The 20,236-nt window shown below is 40.8% G+C and overlaps 2 protein-coding genes across 3 annotated transcripts; both read left to right on the top strand.

Annotated features, from left to right (window-relative positions):
* The first annotated feature begins 682 nt into the window (after positions 1–682).
* On the top strand, positions 683–1,834 carry LOC144524394 (janus kinase and microtubule-interacting protein 3-like). The gene is made up of 4 exons (XM_078260606.1): positions 683–789; positions 892–957; positions 1,156–1,224; positions 1,488–1,834. Exons 1-4 carry the CDS (start codon positions 715–717, stop codon positions 1,605–1,607), a joined length of 330 nt encoding a protein of 109 aa, XP_078116732.1. The 5' UTR covers positions 683–714; the 3' UTR covers positions 1,608–1,834.
* Positions 1,835–4,114: 2,280 nt separating this feature from the next.
* LOC144524392 (uncharacterized) lies at positions 4,115–17,936 on the top strand. Of its 2 annotated transcripts, XM_078260602.1 has the most exons (17): positions 4,115–4,359; positions 4,471–5,051; positions 5,709–5,877; positions 6,280–6,415; positions 7,237–8,067; positions 9,056–9,541; positions 9,653–11,083; positions 11,538–11,693; positions 11,938–12,054; positions 12,496–12,552; positions 12,646–13,200; positions 14,050–14,268; positions 14,414–15,170; positions 15,909–16,039; positions 16,112–16,165; positions 16,275–16,429; positions 16,804–17,936. In XM_078260602.1, exons 3-16 carry the CDS (start codon positions 5,741–5,743, stop codon positions 16,401–16,403), a joined length of 5,196 nt encoding a protein of 1,731 aa, XP_078116728.1. In that variant the 5' UTR covers positions 4,115–4,359; positions 4,471–5,051; positions 5,709–5,740; the 3' UTR covers positions 16,404–16,429; positions 16,804–17,936. The 2 variants fall into 2 exon arrangements, with proteins under 2 accessions (XP_078116728.1, XP_078116729.1); XM_078260603.1 differs by lacking the exons at positions 4,115–4,359; positions 4,471–5,051; positions 5,709–5,877 and adding an exon at positions 12,233–12,355 and having other exon boundaries at positions 6,175–6,415.
* The last annotated feature ends 2,300 nt before the right edge of the window (positions 17,937–20,236 follow it).

A 20,236-nucleotide genomic window follows, 5' to 3' on the forward strand; every position in this document is an offset into this window, starting at 1 on the left:
AGCTTACTGTATGTCCATGGATATTTACAGAACAATGTAGTGTAATTTAGGGAATTTTATTGTTTATTTGCTCAGTATTATTTCTTTAATTAAAGTTAAAAATGGAGATTTACCGGGGGGAAAAAAAATTAGGTTACTGACCTAAAGGTTCAATAGGCATATAGCATCGCTCATATCCGTTGATATTGCATCTATTAATGTAGTAGATGTGTCTAAATTTGTTTGAGATCACATTCTCAGTTTTGAGTTTCAGCATGTGTTTTCATACTCCCTTTTGGTTTGGTTTGGTTTCCCATTTAAATCTATGGGTTTCCACCTTCCTCATTTTGACAGATCCTGACCATGTTTTCAGTGTCATGTAAGTAAATCCATTCACTCCCTTTTCACTGTCATTTACATTCAGTATCTGTCATTCACTGTACGCTGCCATCAGTGTTATGATGAACTATTACGTGAGTGTAGGACTTTTAGAAATGTTACTTTGGCTGATGTCATGATGTTTGTGTGTGTGTGTGTGTGTATATTAGTATTAACATGGTGTGTACTTTCTGTAGGAGAGGGAACGCAGATCTCCTGCCCTCAATCTCCATATGTCAACGTTCCCTGAGAACAGTAGCAGCGCCCTGCAGATCTACTGCCACCAGCAGGGAGTCAAGGTGATAACACACTTACACAAACAGACTTTTCCTTTTAAGACTGCACGCCATCAATTTGATGTCTGACTTTCACTTGCAGGATGTAATCATTCCTGAGCTGATGAAGAAACTGGATATCCTGGGGGATAATGGGGTGAGTTACAACACACTGTTAGATTAAAATAAGATCTTTTCTTTTTTAAATATCTTGTATTCTTATAATTTCTGATAACTCCTTGTGTTTTTTTTTTTGTAGAATCTCAGAAATGAGGAGCAGGTGGCGGTGATCCAAGCAGGGACGGTGATCTCACTGTGTGAAAAGGTGAGTGAAAGTGTTTTTACTGGCACTCAGGGGACTCACATTGCCATAACACTTTATAACATTTATTTCGAAAACAGTCACTACATTTGAGTCATTTTTGTTAAGTAAAATATGGATGAAAATAATACCGTTATCTTAGCTTCTGAGAAAGCATTAATCCCTCGTCTTTCCTCTTTCGCCCCAATCCTCCCTGTACAGTGGTTGAAGCAGATAGATAGCACAGAGGTTGCCCTTACACAGAAGATGATCGACCTGGAAAATGAAAAGGTAAAAAATCAATTTACCATTAGAGTACACAATCCTCTAACATTTTGACTGTCTGTTTAAATTTAAGAGGATCATATACCTGACTTTTCACTGTCATATACCCAAAACAAACTGTCTGTTTTCTGCTGTTTTAATGTCAAAAAGCCTGCCCAGATGTAAAATGTTACCACTCACAGTTTTCCTGATTGTACAGTATGTTCTGTACTCTACCATATAGTTGTGATACCACATTGTGTATTATATATTATCACATCTTGTTGCAGGAGCTGTTCAGTAAGCAGAAGGGATTCCTCGAGGAAGAGTTGGACTACAGGAAGCAGGCCTTGGATCAGGCCTACATGGTACGCAGCCTGAAGCAGTATGACCTTGTCCCTTTTATATAAAAGTTGGCCAAAGCCTCTCAAACAGACAAAATGCACTCATTTATATTATTTGCAACAATAACCAAGGTTGTGTACAAGAAATAATGCTTCATGAAAAAGTGAGTGAATAATGCAGGGGTGCCACATTGCCATTCCAGCGTGACACATAAACATTTGGAACCCCATTAAACATCATGAATACAACATCCTCCATAAAGATTTGTAAATTTGTTGCATTGTGTTGGGATACTGCATCTTTTACCACTGAAGTCTTAAATTCAACAATGTAAGCCACTTAATTGGTATTTGGCTTCTTGTTTATTGGCCGATTGCTCTTTTATCTTCTGAGGTATCACTGATAAAAAAAAAAATCACTGATTTACTCTCTCTAAAATTGTAGAAAATATGAACATGTATTGCCTTTTATGAATATCCTGTGTAACTTGGTTCAAGTAGACAACTATCAAAGTTGAAGAAAAATGTTAGAATGGGTTTAATAAGATGTTAATGTTAGATTTAGTTAGCATTAATGATCTTAAAACATTCTCCCCTCCCACTGACTTAAATAGACCATACCCAGGAAACAGAAGTTAACACTTACGTCACTCTCCATATAGTTCTAACCATTAGATTTGGTCAGTTTTGGGGTTGGTTTGTGTTTATGGTTAAAGCTTGTTTTTTACATGGTAACTTTGCAGGACCAGTCAGGCATCTGTAGGAGACTGAGAATAAAAAGATGGTTTGTGTTGTTAAAGTTACCATATTAAGGTCGAGCCTAAATAACCCCCAATTTAAAGTGGTACAGTGTTCCTCATATCTGCCATGGTCACAGTGGTGTGTGTGTGTGCGTGTGTTTGCGTGCGTATGTGTATTTGTTTGTGTGCGTGCCTCCATGTGTGTGCTTGTGCATGCCTGTGTGTGTTTTTGCATGCGCATGTGCACGTCCACCTGTGTGTGTGTGTGTGTGTGTGTGTGTATATCTGTATATGTGTGTATGTGGCTGGCTGTGCAGAGGATCGAGGAGCTGGAGGCCACGCTGTATAGCGCTCTGCAGCAGGAGCAGCCAGCCTGCCAGGCGGTGGCCGAGTCGCTGACAGACAGGCAGAGGGAGGAGCTGAGGCTAGCTGTGGAGAAGCTGCGGCGTCAGATTCTCCGGCAGAGCCGGCAGTTTGACAGTCAGATCTTACAGGAGCGCATGGAGCTCCTACAGCAGGCCCAGGAGGTAAGGCTTGAAATAAATCGAGTCAGGTTACTGCGTCCCGCCATCCCTCAATCTGACCCCTGGTACTTGTCTGAAACGTCTGACCCTAGCAGACCTCTGGTGCTATGAGAAAGATGCAGTATCCCTGTGTGTGCAACCTGTAACCCTATCTGTAACTGCATACATAGAAGTGGAAGAGTGAAAAGATAAGACTGAATGAATTTAATGTGTGTGTGTGTGTGTGTGTGTGTGTGTCATTGTGATCTAAATACCCCCCCCCCCCAACCCCACTTCAGTATCCCTCCACCCTGCTGCCCTCACATTAGTTTTACACCCATGGCTCGAACAGTATATGTGATTCATTGAGTACGTCAACAATCACTGCACCTTAAACATCATCTGTATCAGTTGTACTGTAACATACTAACATTGTTTTCTAATCTCTAACCACAAAACACTTAAAACTAATTTTAATCAACTAGTGATTAAATATACTTACTAACTAACTAACTAACTAACTAACTAACTAAATACATCTATGGAAACTACTGATAGTTTATAGATGGATCCAAAAGTCCAGTAAAATTGTTCCCTTTCCCACAGTTTTTCTTTAGTTTACACACTCTCTCAGTCTCCTGGCTGACTCAGTGGTCTAATAATTAAGACTTAAACTGCTTGTTTTTATGAAAGATTAAGCTGTGTTTGGTTGAAGCATTTAGCATCAGCCCCACCAAAGATTCATTTGGAGCAGATGATATTAAATCAAAAAGCCGGTGTTTTTGAGTTTTATAATTCCATGTCTGTCCTTTTGTGTTTGCCAATTCATTTGCATCCTCCTTTTTGAAGCCTGAACACACTTACAGACACTGTAGCTAGGTAAAAGAGTGAACAGTATGTTATTCAGCAGTCAGTGAAAAAGCTGCTTGGGTTTAAAGTCTCAAAGATGGAGTCACTTCCACTGTTCAATGTTAGAATTGCTCTTCAGTTGCCATGGCAGCTCATTCTTACCCAGCACAGCTACCATGGAGACAGAGGCATTATGGGAAAGAGGCAGAGTATTTGGAGCATATACAGGAATAGTTGGATCACGGTCTTATTAACTGTTTAACAACCGTTTCTTTTGTTAGATTGTATGAGATCTGGCCAAATAGTCTAAGTTTTATTCTAACATATACCTAACCATGTCTGTCTTTGCCTTGCAGAGAATTAGAGAGCTGGAGACCAGGCTTGACTTGCAGAAGAGACAAATAAAAGAAATAGAGGAAAAGGTACATATTCACATCATATTTGCTTCTTTCTAAGAAAGCTTTCTGTTGTGGCTGGTGGAGTATGTGTGAACTGTAACGTGACTAGACAAAGATTAGCACGAGAGAATGTGAAGGAGTTTACATCTACCATACTCATGATGTGTGTTATTTTATTAACTTCTTGACACTCTTTTTTTCTTCTCTCCCTTTTTTTCACCTGTTGATTAAACCCCTTGTGTTCCTTTTAGTTTTTGTTCCTATTTTTGTTTTTCTCTTTAGCATTTATTCTTTGGCCTTAATGAAAGTGACCGTGGACCCACATCAGGTAGCACCTTTATTCGCTGTATCATATCAGTTTTTAACACAGTTATAGTGGTGATAATAACAACAACAATAATGATGAGGGAATCATTTAACAATGTTTCCTTTCTCTTAGGTATTAAGGTGCTGTGGAGGCAAGCGAGGATGGAACAAACCCTAATTGTTTTTTATGCATTTGTAGACCGATCACAAAAACCCCATGGCCTTTTTGAAAAATGTGCACTTTTGACCCTTACCTGGAATGCAAACATATTTGAAACTATAATAAGTAAACAAATATACATGAGATTAAGTGAGATTTATTTCTAAATAACATTTACTATAGTGGTTCTTGGACCTGGAACATAAAAACTCCTCTGTGAGTAGCAAACATGTGGATTTACTGAGAGAAAACTCTGAATCTGAGGATTTATTAAAGGGAGAAGAGCCACAGCCTCAGTTGAAAGAATGCCCACTCGGACAATAGAAAAGGAGAGATGGAGGGAGGAGAGGAAGAAGAGCAAAAACAGTGCTGAGGAAGGGGGTGAACAAGCTGAGTGCCAACTGGATATGGAGGCTTCTGGCAAAGTCCAACGTCCGTGGTGTTTCTAAGGAAACAACAGCAAAACTAAGTTCACAGAGCAGAAGCTGAACTTTGTGGAAGTTTGTTGCTGCATTAAAGAGATGAAACTACAATCAGTGGAGCGCAAAAAACAGGTTGTTATTTAAGTTTACCTTTGAGAATTTACTCCTTTGTACCTGGATTTTTACAACAGCTTATTTAAGGTATACTGAAGAATACCAGAATACAAAATCTGCAAATTAATAATTTTCTCATTATACAAACGTGAATTGGTGATTCATTGACTTATGTTTTCTGTCTGTATTTAGTTATGCATTAGCCAGACTTGCTTGCTAGCTTACTTGCTTATTAGGTAACAATAGTCAGCTACCCATATCTCTTAACGGGCAGTATGAACGGGGAATGATTACAGCAACAAGAAAACAGTTTCAGTGCACATATGAGCATGTGAGTACAAATATGAACCTATCCTTTGAGCGTTTTGGGTTGGAGGGTTTGTGAGATGTGGTGGGCTGTGCAGGAGGAGACAGGGTGATTAGGAGGCGGGGTAACCTGAGAGATACCTGTGCTCGACAACTTGCTACCAAGCTGTTGACTTGGTGAATAATAGATGACTGTATTTTATGCTTGTGTATCTTTTTCTATGTCTATTTTTATCTTTGCCAATGGCTGTGTGTTTATGACGGATGTGTAGATACAAAACAAGCATCACAAAGAAGATGTGTAACATTTTAACCTTTTTTTGCTTACTGAACTGAGTAAGTCTGACTCCATCAGTTCCTGTGCCACAGGTAAACCTCACCTTGTTGGCACAGGCTGACCAATGGAGGATCACAAGACATCATCAGACATGACGGGCACCGGAAGCAGTTCTGTTACCGTGGTAACAGACTCAATGCTAACTGAGCTGGAGCAGAGTGCACATTCAACCCTCCAGTTTGACAGCTACCTGAGGAACAGGTGAGAGACTGGGGGAGAGGGGATCAGGTGAAACACACACACACACACACACACACACACACACACACACACACACACACACACACACACCTGCTACTATATACTCACTTTTGGCCAAGGTGATATTGCATATCACACACACCTGACTGCACTGCACACTTGCATGCGAGCACGCTGCTACTAACATCTCCCCTGGAATTACTCACTGTGGGAGATTTTATTTGCATGTTTTCATCTGTTCTTCTCGCATTGGGAGGTAAAACTGAATCAAATGTGTAGATATTTAGATTGAATTAAAAGATTAAGTTATTCAACCTTCCAGCTTTATGTAATATGCAAACTTGTGTGAACTTATTAAGATGATGTAATGTGAGCTTGTCTGTGTTGTGGTGTTGGGATCAGAGAGTTAGAGAGGTCAGAGAGGAGCCTGCTGCTACAGCTCTATCAGCTAGCCTCTGCCTCCCACCTCCCCAGCATGCAACACTCCCAGAGGCTGGACCAGAGACTCCACATGCTCAGGGAGGAGGTCAGGACCATGGTGAGTGCTTGGGATCTCAAACATCAATAGGCACGGGTGTACAAACTGAAGCTGTAAGGGATGTGTGAGTCTTGCAGGTTAACTTTAGTCACACAGGTTTTACCTTCCATAGGTCTGGACTAAATGCCTGTTCAGTGTACAAAGGATAGACAACATAATGGACAAGGACCTTCACTCTGGAGTAATTTCATTAAAATTACAAGCGGTGCTACAAAACTTAATTTGTCTGTAGATCAGTAAAAAACATGGCAAAAAGTGACAGAGATACAACATGCATAGTATTTTTTGCCTCTTCTTATAAATTGAAGTAGTAAAGTATTTATCTTATTTTGTTTTTGCCATATAAAGTTTTTTTTGCCTGAGGAAAAAAAAAGGGAAATAACACTTTCCGTTTCCAAGTTAAATTTTCTTTTTCAATTTCAAATTTTGAGACTTGCTGTAATTTTAGGGATAACTATTCATTGTATATCTGCATTTAAGTAATTACACTGTGGTGGTTCAATAGATAGATAACTTTAATTGCCAGTGGGACAACTGGTTTGATTGGTCATGCACATTAAAGTAGACAAAGGTCACAACAGATAACCTCTACAGTAAAGACAACTAATTTTGCAATACTAATACACAAACTAAAACATATTCTAAGAGGACATTAATGTTCAGGAGACCATCAGGGTTAAAACATGTTGTAAAGCAAGCTTTGAGTAACCGTGTTGGCATAACGAGGATAACTCAGGAGCTGGTTTTCCAGACTCCACTGTTGTATCTCTCTCTTTAATATTTCTCTCTGTCTCCATCCTTCTCTCTTCCCTCTTGTCCAGACCCAGGACAAGGAGCGAGGGGAGCAGGTTTGGAGGGATCGACTGCAGCGCTGTCAGAAGCAGCTGAAGGCCAAAGAGGAGGAGATGAGTCGCCAGTCCCAGTACTTCGAGAATTATAAAACCCAACTCCAGCACAAGCTCAGCCTGGCCCGGGACAGAGAGCAGAGCCTACAGAACCGGATCTACACTTTAGAAAAACAGCTACTGGACATGACTGTGAGTGCCGCCACTGGCATGGCAACGATGAGTGCAGTCAGATTAACTGCCGAGACTGTAACACACTGGGAAGAACAAGGGAGGCTGCCTCCCATGAGAGGAGAGGGTGAAGGGGAGGAGGAGAGAAAGGAGGAGAGGAGGAGGCAATGGCAGCCAAGTATGGGAATTGAGAGAGAAGGAGGGCGAGCAGGTGAGAAAGAGATACAGGGGGGAAGAGTTAAAGACACAAAACAAAACTCAAATGAAGCCATGCTGCAGGGCTTCATCCTGAGCCTGCAGGAGGATCTCAGGGTTCGGCTGGAGAGAGAGGAGGAAGGGATGACAGAGCGGAGGGGACTGGTGGAGCAGCTCCAGGAGGCCCAGGAGAACAGCCACTTTCTAGGCTGCAAGGTGGAGGAGATGAAGGCAGAGGTGCACCAGCTGAAGCTGTCTGAAAACTCCTTGATGGAGGAGGTCGAAGAGCTGAAAGAGGAGAACCACAGACTCCAGCAGAGTCTTACGGACGCAGCTAACCAAACATCCGCAGTGCCTGAGTCCACATGCCCAGTTCCTGGGTCCAACAGTCTCTCATATACCACTGCCATGGGACATTCCCCAGTGGAGAGTTCTGGAGAGGTCCGTAAGACATGCTTATTATTATTAGAACTTTTATTTAAATCAGGTAGTCTCATTGAGATCAATACCTGAGTACAGCAAAACAACAAAACACAGCCATCTCTAAAAAGGTCCAAAATTAAAGTTTGAATTCATCCAATGTGATGAGACTTTATACTTTTAATGTCATATTTAGTTCATTTGATTTATATGGTTCAAAGTACTGGAAGGCAGTCTTCTCATGTTCAGTATTTATTTGTGGGGTATCTAGATTCAGCTAGTCCTGATCTTCATCTGATGAACTGTAGTTTTTAATCTGAGAAGAGATGTGATATTCTGAGGCAGCTTTAGTAGGATACATTTATTAACAAACATGCTAGTGTGTATAGCTCACTTCTTGTTGCTAGTGAGGACCAGCTTATTTTTTCACACAATACACAGTGATGAATACAATATTTATCTCCTGTAATAAAATGCAGGGTAACGGCATAAAGTTGTTTTAAGGTGGAATGATTAGCGTGAGAGTACAGGATATCTCACAAGCACAATTCAAAAACAGACTGCACAATGGGTGTCCTGTTCTCAAGAGACAAAGCTGCTCTATCATGATATTAGAAAGACATTTTCACATGTCATTTAGAAGTAAAACTGCTATCGTAGCTGCCATAATACTGCCATGAATATCTATATGTATGTCCATAAATATTAAATCCGGTGTTATTTTTGGCTTAACGTTGTAAATTCCTTCTGGTTATTTCATGAGAAGGTATTACAGCATGAAAGGGGTGAATGCTCCCGGAGAGAGAAAGCTCTGTTGCGAGGATTTAGGGTTTCATAACCACCTCCTCCATTGTAAATGCTTATACAGGTGTATCCAAATACCAATATTTCACTATAGCTGACTGAGAGACATGACTTTGGATTATGGTATATTATTAAGTGTTTTGTCATTTTAATTTTTACATGAATGATTCACAACTTTTGACTCACAACTGTGATTCCTGTGTAGGAACATCTTACGTTGGCTGAGGGAACAGGCCAACCTCATTCATCTGCAGTTCCACTTGTTCACCACCAGGCCACAGCAGAGAGCATGCAGAACAACACAGAGGATTACTCCTCATCTGCCAAATCAGAAACTCCATCTAAAATCTTTTGCCACCTCAGTTCCAAAACCAACTCCAGCCTCCAGTCACTCTCCCTGACTACAGATACACTAGATGAGTTTGAACTGGGGACCTGGCACTCCAAAGGGATCATAAACCTGGAGGAAAGCCCTAGTGAGGAATCTGATGCCCTTAGGGACGCCTACAGGAGCTTGGGGTTGGGGGAGGATCTCAAAGCACTTCAAGATCAACGTGACCGGCTGGAGGTCTCCCTGGAGCACATACAGGAGCAGCTGCAGAGGATGGCTCAAGAGAATACACAACTGAAATTACAACTCAGGAAAAAGGAACAAGAAGCAGAGGTGGAGCAGGGGTCTTCAAGAGAAAAGGTATGTCACAGGGGTTGCAGTGTTCCCACATTTCTTATACAGCTGAAATGACCAACTTACAGTTACACACTATTCCAGTAAATGACAATTTTCACCTCTTTGCATACTCAGATTAGCACACTACCCACCAGTGTTGGAGCTGAAGATAACACCAGTCTCGCCTTCGCCCAGGATGATCTCGTCCATGCCCTGAATCAGGAGAACCGGGCCTTGGCAGAACGGATCCAGGCGCTTCTTGCTCACATTGAGCTCCGAGATGAGGAGATCAAGAGGAAGCAAACACAGCTGAGGGAGCATATCTCCAAGCTGGAGGCAGACAGAGTCAGGCTGGAGCAGAACAACCAGGAACAAGAGTGTTTGATTACCGAACTCACCAAGAAGACTGAGGATGATCTTAATACCATCATGGAGCTACAGCAAAGGTTAATGGAGAGTGAACAACGTACGGAGGAATCACAGGTTGGCAAGGAACTTGGTGGATTTCAATTGAAAAGTGAATATACAGCTGCAATATTAGGACGTTTACAACAGAAGAACCTAGAAGAATGTGGGGACAGTTTGGTGGAAAGTGGGCTAAAAGAGGAAGAACCACAGTTGGTGTCCAGTCAACAACCAGACGATTTGAGTGCAGCTTCTGCACTTGGTTCTCAACATGATAATCACTATGATCCGTTGCAGAATAGCCTGCAAAGCAGTCTGCATGTTAGTTCACTGACTGATCAAGTGGGCCAGCTGACCAAGTCTGTCCAGAGTCTCAAAACAGAAGAAAAGGAACTGTCAGGCTGCATGAATGCTCTCAGGGAGCAGCAGAGAGAAGTAGCTCTTTCAGTCCAAACACAGACAGAAGGGAAACAGCAGTTAACCCGGGCAGTTTGGGGACTGAAGGAGGAGAAAGACAGCATCTCTCAGTCTCTGGCTGGTCTCAAACAAGAGAGAGAGCAGCTTACCAGGACAGTCCATGGGTTGAAGGATGAGAGAGACCAGTTTATAAGGTCTATATGTAGCCTGAAAGAGGAGAAAGAGTCTTTATCTGGTCTCGAAAGAGAGAGAGAGAAACTTTTAGAATCTCTCTCAAGTGGAAAAGAAGAGAGAGATGAAATCATGCAGTCACTGCACTGTTTACAGAAAGAGAGTGACCGGTTAAGCCAGATGGTGACCCTTTTGAAACAAGAGAGAGATAAACTAATTGATTCCCTTACGTGTCTGAAGGAACAGAGAGACAAGGAACCTTCACAAGAAGACCGGGACAAGTTAGTAAAATCAGTTAGCAGTTTGAGAGAAGATGAAGAACGAATTGAACATTCAATCAGTTGTTTGAAACAGGAAGAAAAGCAGATAAAGCTGTTACTTCAAGGCTTAAGAGAGGAAAGAAACAGCCTCCACGTGGCTCTGCCCAGCCAAACACAAACAGGGGGGAGGAATCAGAAGCAGCATCTGCTGAATCCAAACAGTGCTGTTTCGACAAAGAAGACTGAGACTCTTGATGGAACAGGAGCTGCACAAAGATCTCAGACTCATGACCACAGGGAAAGCTCTGCACAGGTATTAAGAGTGGTGTGATTACTGCCTGTATGCATTATGTTAGTGTCACTTTAAATATCCTTTTAAGCAATGTGGTTCATCGTGTATCATTATGTTGGATCACTGTGCACTTAATGCAACACGGATGGACTACAGGAGCAAAGTGATCTGATAAGGGAGATTGAAGATTTGGGAGCAGAACTAAAGATGTCACGAGACAAACTGGACCAGAGCACGCAGATGCGGGTTTAAACATTAACATTAACCTTCTTTAACATTTGTGGACATTTATTGTAAAAGAAGAGAATATTTACTTGAGACACTTGTTGATTAAACTAAATAATAGTAGTTAGACCAAACAACCCCAACTCGAAGTCCACTCACAAGCTTTAGGTCATAGAGAACTCCGTAGAACTTGAGTTGGGATTGGAGATTTCACTACGTAACTTAATGTGTTTGTTTGTGGCATGTTCAGATCAAGAGGCTGCACAGTGAATTGTGTCAATCAGAAGTCAGGAGAGAGGAGGCAGAGAGAAAGTCGGCCCAAGCAGCTGAGAAGGTGGTGAGGCTGACAGATGTAGCCAATCATATGGAAGAAACCAGAAAGGAAAATGACAGCCTCACAACGCAGGTATTTAACCAAATAGACATTACAAAAATGCCATGAGCAAAAAAAAAACGAAAAACACAACATGCACACATTACATACACACACATAGAGTTAAAGCTCTAAATATGCCGTGTATTTCGGACTCCCTGTTGCTTTTGGTACTGCTTTTCACTAACTTTACCTCCAGGTGAACACCTAAACTAATGCATTGTTATTTGTCTCTTATTTATTTGTTAGACCTAACCGGTGTTTACGTCTGCTGCAGGTGAAGGAGCTGCAGAGCAAACTGACAGGCCTGGTCAGGGAGAAGACTGATGCGTTGTCACTCAAGGTGCAAATAGAGGAGCAATACAACATCCTTACAGCTCAGCTCAAGGCTAAGGTAAAAAAAGACAGAATATGTTTCTTTTTCATTTGATATTTACCATAGATTAGCTCTAAGTGCCTGTACTGTATATGCAACTGTTATAAATTTGATTCTTGAATCTGAACAAAGACTATGTAAAACGTGTGTGTGTGTGTGTGTGTGTGTGTGTGTGTGTGTGTGTGTGTGTGCACAGACGGTGGCTCTAGAGGAGCTAAACTCAGAGTATATTGCTCTAAAACGAGGGCAGGGCAGCAAGGATGATCTGAGCGCTGTTCTCATCTCACTCAGGACACGTTACAACAACATCAGAGCTAAGGTGTTAAAAGTCAGCTGTGGCTTTGCAGTCAATGATAGTCAAAGCAGTTAGTTTTGTGTTATGTGCTGATCAGTTGTTATCTGTATCTTATTAACAGTAGTTATCATGGTTGGTTTTTATTTATTTTGTTTGTACTGTAGTATGATGCACTCCTGAAAAAGAGGAGCCAGACGGATCTGGAAATAGCTCCTTTAAAGGTGAGGAAAGAGAGATGCAGCTTTTGTTGTCATGTGTCAATACTTCTGTTGAACTGCTCTGAGCTGTGGAGTTTGACTGACATCCAATAACAGGCCAAGCTGTCTTGCCTGGTGGTGAAGTGTCAGGAGAGGAACAGCTTGTTGGTTCAGATGATGAAGGCCATGCACAGACGAGGCTGTGTGGACTCTACACTCACACAGCAGGTTGAGCAGCTGCTCAGTGACGCTGCTCTGCAGGACTACACTGCAGCATTCACACCAGGGAGCAGCGGGAAGACCTGGGATTACAGCACTGGGTTTACACCAGGATTTATTTCCAAATTCCAAGACTACACTAGTGGAGTCACACCTGATCAGACTTGTTCTACTATATCCCCACTTGTAAATCAGCAACACCAAAATGGACTCATATCTGAATCTGGGGTAAACTGTAGAGAACTAGAAAGTGAAAAACACACATCTTTAGTTATAGCTGAATCCACAACAAATGGTCAAGACTGCAGTAGTGAAGTCACTCATGCACTAACAGGACCACTAAAGAAAAACTCACCTGTGCCAACCTCAGCAGTGCATGAGCATGCCCGTGTCCAAGCAACACCATCACCTGTTCCAGCACCGAAAGAGAGCTTCATCACCAATACAGCACAGGTGAGAAATTACAAACTAATACTTACTCAAGTATGTTTTCATTTTCAAAGCTTGTTTTATTTCTTGGGCTAGCATTTTAACAGCAATACACCATAACTGCATTCATTTTGTAAAATAATTCTATAAATAAACCTAATAGGCAGCAGTTCCCGGCTTCCATAGTATATTGTCTTTTTGTGCTACCATGCATGAATTAATAAAACAAATGCTACGAAATTCATATTTGATAGATATATGTTTTCACAATGACAGATTGTGGAAAAAGACAATGTCATGATAATCACTTCTGACATATTTATTATTTTAAGTACAGCAAAAATCATTGACTGTCCAAATGTTTTCTATTGAGCATGTTAATATGCACACAGTGAATGTGAACCAGGATATAAAATGCTCTCTTTCGTTTTTGAGAACATATAAATAAAGAACAGAAGTAACAACTGAAATTAAAATATCTAAACAATAACAAAAAAATGTAAAACAAAATGTAGAAAATACACTCATCCTGCCCCCCTCCCCCGACCCTACCCTTTTGTCAGTTCTCTTTAAGCTAAAAAGTGAGCCACACCTTGTCAAAATATAAACATTTAAACAGGTTTTGCTTGCTGTAATCATTCTCCCTGTTCATAAGCAAAAATGTTTCAATGTACATGTGAGCACGAAGCTGCCGCAGTCATTTCTTTACTGTCATCTTTACAAGTTATCATAGTTAATTTGACATTAACATGTCAGTGTTTAAAAATGTTAGACAACAATTGTTAACACTTTAAATTGTAACTTAAATTAAATTGGGAGAAACACTATTTGCACACTGAAACACTGATATGCCTTTTCTCAATCCCACCCCAGCTCTCTGCCTCGGCCAGTGGACCAGAGAAATTTGGATTTCATCACCCGGATAGGAAAGGGAAGGCCTCCCCTGATCCGCCCAGTTCGACTCGATCCTCACTGAGTCCGACTCCTCCCTCCTCCAGCACGCCTGTCAGTCCGAGCAGGAGGCTGAGTAGTCCTGAGAAGATCATCAATCTACATGAGCAACTGCAGAAGACTCTAATGAGCAGCTATCAGGTACACTGAAGTATTTTGAACATTCGTCATTACACAGATGCAGCTTAGTATGTAAGTCTCACCAGACGTGAGATTACATCTAGCCAGATATTATGTTAGTTTATGTTACTATGCGTCTAATAAATGTTTTTCTCTTCATTTCAAGGATCCAGAGAACAGAGGAAGAGGACAGCAGCCCAGGAAAAGTCTCTCATTTTCAGCTCCTGCAGACCTGAGACCAGCCTCTCAGACAAAGAAGCAGGGCCTCAGTTCCAATATTCCACGTATCAACTCTCTCCCAGTCTCCGCTGCTGCTGCTGCGAGCCAAACTAAGCACAATCCAGCAGTGATGCCCACAAATAAGTCAACAACACTTTTTAATGCAGTCGCCTCTAGATCTGCTAATGTTGCATTCAGTCCCAACATGTTTACTAACCAACACTTTAAAGCAGATCCATCTAAAACTACAATATCTGCTCTTTCTAGCTCTTCTAACTTTCCTTTTGCCACTATGGCGCCTTGCAAAGCCAAATCCACCTCCTGCAGTCACATTAATGTAACAACATCCCCAAAACTGACACAGAAAATGACTGGTATCACTGACATATCTGATGCTAAACATACAGCTTCTACTCCTCTAACTCAGAGGACCACTACCTTTGACTCTGGTGTCTTAATATGTTCTGACACTGATCCGAAAACCACTGCCTCAGACACAACTGCCCCTAACATATCAACTGCCTCCGAGGCTAATCATTCTAACATGCTTTCTAAAACGGATGGTGCTGCCCTGGCATATCATGGACTTGTATTTGCTGCATCCTGCACTCAACCTGCTCATTGCTCTCCTGAGAGATCCAACAAGTCAGCCAGAAAGTCCACTGCTGCTCTTGAAAAGACCAAGACTGCAAGACCCAAACCAGGTAATGCACATATTCAATATTCAAGACTATTTACACAAAGGCAGAACACACCATTACTAAAAGTCCTGGTAGAAGACATTCTTGTTTTTATAAAAAGTTGAAATGCCTGTATTGATTTGACAATAAAACACCATTTGCTGAAACGTTGCACATGTACGAGTTATAGCTTCGGTGCACGATATTGCAGTTTACGATTGTGGAATATTACTTTTTGCTTGTACACACCTGCAATGTGATTATACCCAGCTTATATACTGTATGGACCGTTCTCTGTTTCTGTCTCTTGTATTTGAAATGTATAAAACTTTGATGTCCTGTTTATTACACACACAGTAAGACACTGCAGTACATGACTAAACATTTAATAAACCGCTTGGCTTCATTAGTAAGCTCTTTTTTTTTAATGATTTATTTGTGGGATTTTGAGCATAACAGATGCATATTACACCTCATTCATGAAGTGAAACTAATACAAAGATTCATTCTGTGAAACAAGGTACTAACAAAGAGACGGTTTACCCTCAACTCCCACCCCCCACCCCCTTCCCTCCCTTTTCATTAGTAAGTTCAGTATGCACTGAGTCCTGTTATATTACTTTATTGTGGTATAATTTTAAAGATAAATGAGATATATAGATTAGAGTGCCTTGTATTGTACCCTGTGTTTGCAGTATTACAAGCATCGTACAAGCAAGAGAGGGTAATGTGCTTGATCTTTCTTTGTCTGATCACCTCTAGAAGCTCCAGCTGAGGTTCGCTCTGTTGAGGTCATCAAAACAGTGGGCCAGAGCAGCCTCATGATTGGCTGGGAGAGGCCGCCACTCGACGAGCTGGGCTGCAGTAATGGCACATTTGTGTATGGATACAGGGTAGGCAGAGCAAACTACATGGACTTTATTATTTGTTTGTTCTTGTACTTATTATTTCTTGTCACCTCTCAGGTGTTTGTCGATGGGGACTTCCACAAATCGGTCATGAGTTCAGCGTGCACCAAGGTATCACTCTCTTAAAAGCTGTGCATTATTGTATCCTGTTATCACTCTAAAAAAATGAAACTTGATAACAATAATTCATGTACTGCATACTTTGTTTCTCTTTCTACAGTGTATTCTGGAGAATGTCGATCTGAGTGTCCCAGTCCACATCAGTGTCCAAACACTGGGCTCTAATGGTCTCAGTTCAAACTTTGTCCACACCATGTACAGGACTTCAGTCAGAACAGACCACCACTGACTCTCAGTGTCCTGACTACAGCAAAGGTAATGTTGGCAAAGGTCAACAAGTATGTATTTGCAAAGGTAGTTCTCAAGCCGTGGGTGGAGATACTCAGAAGAGGGGCGATATATTCCAACGAGCCTGCATGTGACATAGAAAAGGGAGCCAAATCTGAATGGCTGGCTGAATGTCATGTTTTCTGATCTAGGCAGCTCACACAAAATTGACGGGGTTTTCTTATATCACAGTTTGTGGGTTGGTAGGCACTCTAGATACACAAATGTGTGTGCACAGGCATTGAAAAGTGAGTTCTTCATATGTCCCCTTTAATGGTACCTTTTCATACCAACACTATTCATTCTCCTCTGTTCTGTGTGACAATCTATTTTTCCCTTTGTCCTGTGTGTCCGCCCTTCAGTGCACAGCCATGTATAGCTGCAGCCCTCTGAGGGGCCGTCCTAACCTCCACCTCAGCAGGCGGCAAGGGAGATACACCGTCACACTGCTGGGATACCCTCAGGCTCAGGTCAACCAATCAGAGAAATCTCACGTTATCTCACTTTATACTTTATTTACACATAGTGACCTGTGGCTGGCCGCTATACCTCAAAACAATGTCATACAAAAAAAGACCCCTGTTTTTGCGCTGAGAGTTAATTTGCATTTAAAAGCAGGTGAAGAATCGCTTGATCCTTGTTGGAAGAACTTCCTGATTCAGAGTCCCGCCCGCTGGATTCACCTTTTGAATGGTTTGTGATGTTGAGACTGCCAGGTGATAGGCCAGAGTGGCTGCCAATCAAACAAATCCTGACAAACTGATAAAAAAGTTAATCACATTGTCAAAAGCTGCCTGTGACACCAACATTTGCTAACATTGTTAGAAAGAAAATGTTGGAGGGACGTCTGCATCTGCTGCACATTTTAACACTGTGTTTAACACCGAGAGATCATGTGTCATGTTGCTTCATCGGAGATCCCCGCTGCTGCCTCTCTGGACTTTGTGACATTAAGAGCTGGCTAAAGGGACACTTACTGTATCAAAAGCCTTTTTTAAAGCAACAGATGCTGTAAAATGTGCCGAAGCAACATTGTACCCGCAGGTCATCTTACTTGATTTTTACACATGAAGCCAAATATGAGAAAAAAAGAATTCACTCCAAAGACTTCTGTTTCCTTCTCCTCACAGGTCTATGGGATTACTTCAAACACAGGTTTATTTAAGTTTGGAAATTTGCACACAGTCGTTACTGATATCTAGAAGATTAAATAAAAAAAAGAGATTGTCACTGATATTTTTTTGTAAAGAATATTATAAAGAATATATGTCAATGTACCACAAACTGTATGCCTTTTTGTCAGAGTGACACTTTGTTTTTCATACCTAATAGATGTCATGTTTGCACGGTCCTATTGTTTTATACAATGTTCACAACACTTATGATGTTCTTTTGCTACTTACTGGATGTACGGGTGTGGAGTGATCATGGTGCAGCAAAAGTATTTTTCTATCAATAACAGAAAATATTGATTCCCTATTGATTCCTAACAACTGTACAGAGAATAAATGTTTATATAATATTAACTGTCTTTTTTTTTGTGTGTGTGTGTGTGTATAAACTGATACAAGAGGTGAAAACATCAGTTTTGGTTCACGGATTTTTATTAAAATTAGAGTAGAATTGAGAAAATTGAGATTTGGCAATAAGATTAATGTGTTGCTGTCCAGAAAAACAAACATGCATTTCACAATTTGGTAATTAATTTTTCCAATAAACTGAAGTGTTTGTTTGTGGGCTTCTTAAGCTAAATAAACCATTTTAACCCCATTCGATTATGTGAAAAATGCATCGTCACAAAGCTGAAAATGAGTCTTATCTCATGAAAAGTTAATGTTTTGGAGACACATGGTTTTCATATGACAGTGACAATACATTTGTCTACTTAAACTTGCTGTGTAGTGTAGATGATTAAATATGAAACTCTTAGCTTTACTCCGGACTATTAAACCTAAACACTTCCCATTAATGAGAGAGAGAGAGAGAGAGAGAGAGCTCAGTCACTTTATCTGACAGGTGCTTTTACCAGAGCTTTAGTGGAGTGGATGATGCTGCCGTGCATACAAAGACATGCTCAGGTAATCTAAAACATCTTAGTGTCTGCTCTCCCATTCAATACAAACCAGGCACAACACCAAAAACTAAAGTGAGAGAAGAAGTATCGGCAGCTATAAAATAAAAAAAAGGAGCTTAATAATCACCTGCTGGTCTCATCAGCTTTGGGAATTCCTCTGAGAACGTCATTGCTCATACTCAGCAGAAAGAGTACCGTGTGTGTGTGAGAGAGAGATTTGTCTTTTAATCTTTTATTCTGCTCTTCTTGCTCTTGTCCTTTCTTACTCAGTATACTCTGTATGAACATCACATACAACAAAAACATCTCATACAGATGAACCAAAAGATTTTAAAATTAAAGTTACACATCTTAGCCCTTATGTTTCTACACCATGTCAGTTTATTGCAGTGGTGGAAAGTAAATAAATAGTATCTTGAGAACTGTACTTCAGATAATACTCCTATACAATTCAGATGAAAATCTTGCAATTTCTTCCGCTGTCTTTATTTCACAGCTTCATAAAATATGAGGCAGTTCTAGATTAAACTACCTGACACATAAAATAGTTCAAATTAGTTCCACTTGGACCACCTACAACACTAAAATGCTACTGACACATTAATGCATCAGTATTAATAATCCAATAATATAATAAATAATACACACAAGAGCCATTTTTCTGCATTATGAGTACTTTTGCTTGACTAAAAGGGCATTTTGGTAAAAATACTTAAGTAATTTTTCTTAAGTGAATTTTTTATTACAGGACTTATACTTGTAATGGAGTATGTTTATATTGCAGTAGTGCTACTTTTAAAGTATTTTAATACTCTTACACTTACATGTATGAACATCACAGAAACAACAAAAAATATCAAACTGCAGATGAGTAAAGGAAGCCTGATAGTGTATTTATCTATTCTATTAATTATATTGTATATTATACAGTATACATAACACATTTTTTATTTGTAATTGCGTATTTATTTTCCGTACAACAGTTGTCCAAACCCTACATAAGTTGACTTCATTTATGCAAAATAATGGGGTGCATTTTTTTGCTGCATTGCGTGTTGGATCTTTTACACCTGTCATATACCTGCTGGGTTTAGTCTCGCTTTGCCAGACCCTCCTAGTTGGGTTAGACTCAAATTTGAGATGAACTAGCGGCCTACTAGTCCTGCACTGCACCAACTGAAGAAGCTGCAATAAAAACTGCAGTGCAGTTGCTTGACACAACCGGCTCCTGAATCAGCCTACAAGAAGCTCAGCTGGACCCACGGGACTCTCATTACACTCACCTTCATTATTAACACACAATCCAACATAGAGGATGCCATATAGGATATGGAGCTTTGACTCAACCCATGTAAGCCAACATTTGAGTTACAGTAGAGAGTTATGAAGGAGATGGGAGGAAAACAGGAGCTGTAGTTAAAAGTAAGTGTGCATGCATGACTTGTCAGGGGGGGTGTCAATGACAGCTGGGCTCAAGCTTCCTGTGAGAATATTCTGCTGTGACGTGTAAAGACACTTCTGGAGCTTTCTGTGGCTGTGTGTGTGTGCTCTGCATATGTGGCTGAGAGTTTATTAGCACTGCAGGGGATATCTCCCTCTTGCAGGAGTTTGTGTGTGTGTGTGTGTGTGTGTGTGTGTGTGTGTGTGTGTGTGTGTGTGTGTGTGTGTGTGTGTGTTCTTGTTTAACTACATTCGTGGGGTCCAAAAACTGGGAATACAGT

Source organism: Sander vitreus, chromosome 10 (assembly GCF_031162955.1).
Source record: "Sander vitreus isolate 19-12246 chromosome 10, sanVit1, whole genome shotgun sequence".
NCBI classification, from domain to species: Eukaryota; Metazoa; Chordata; class Actinopteri; order Perciformes; family Percidae; genus Sander; species Sander vitreus.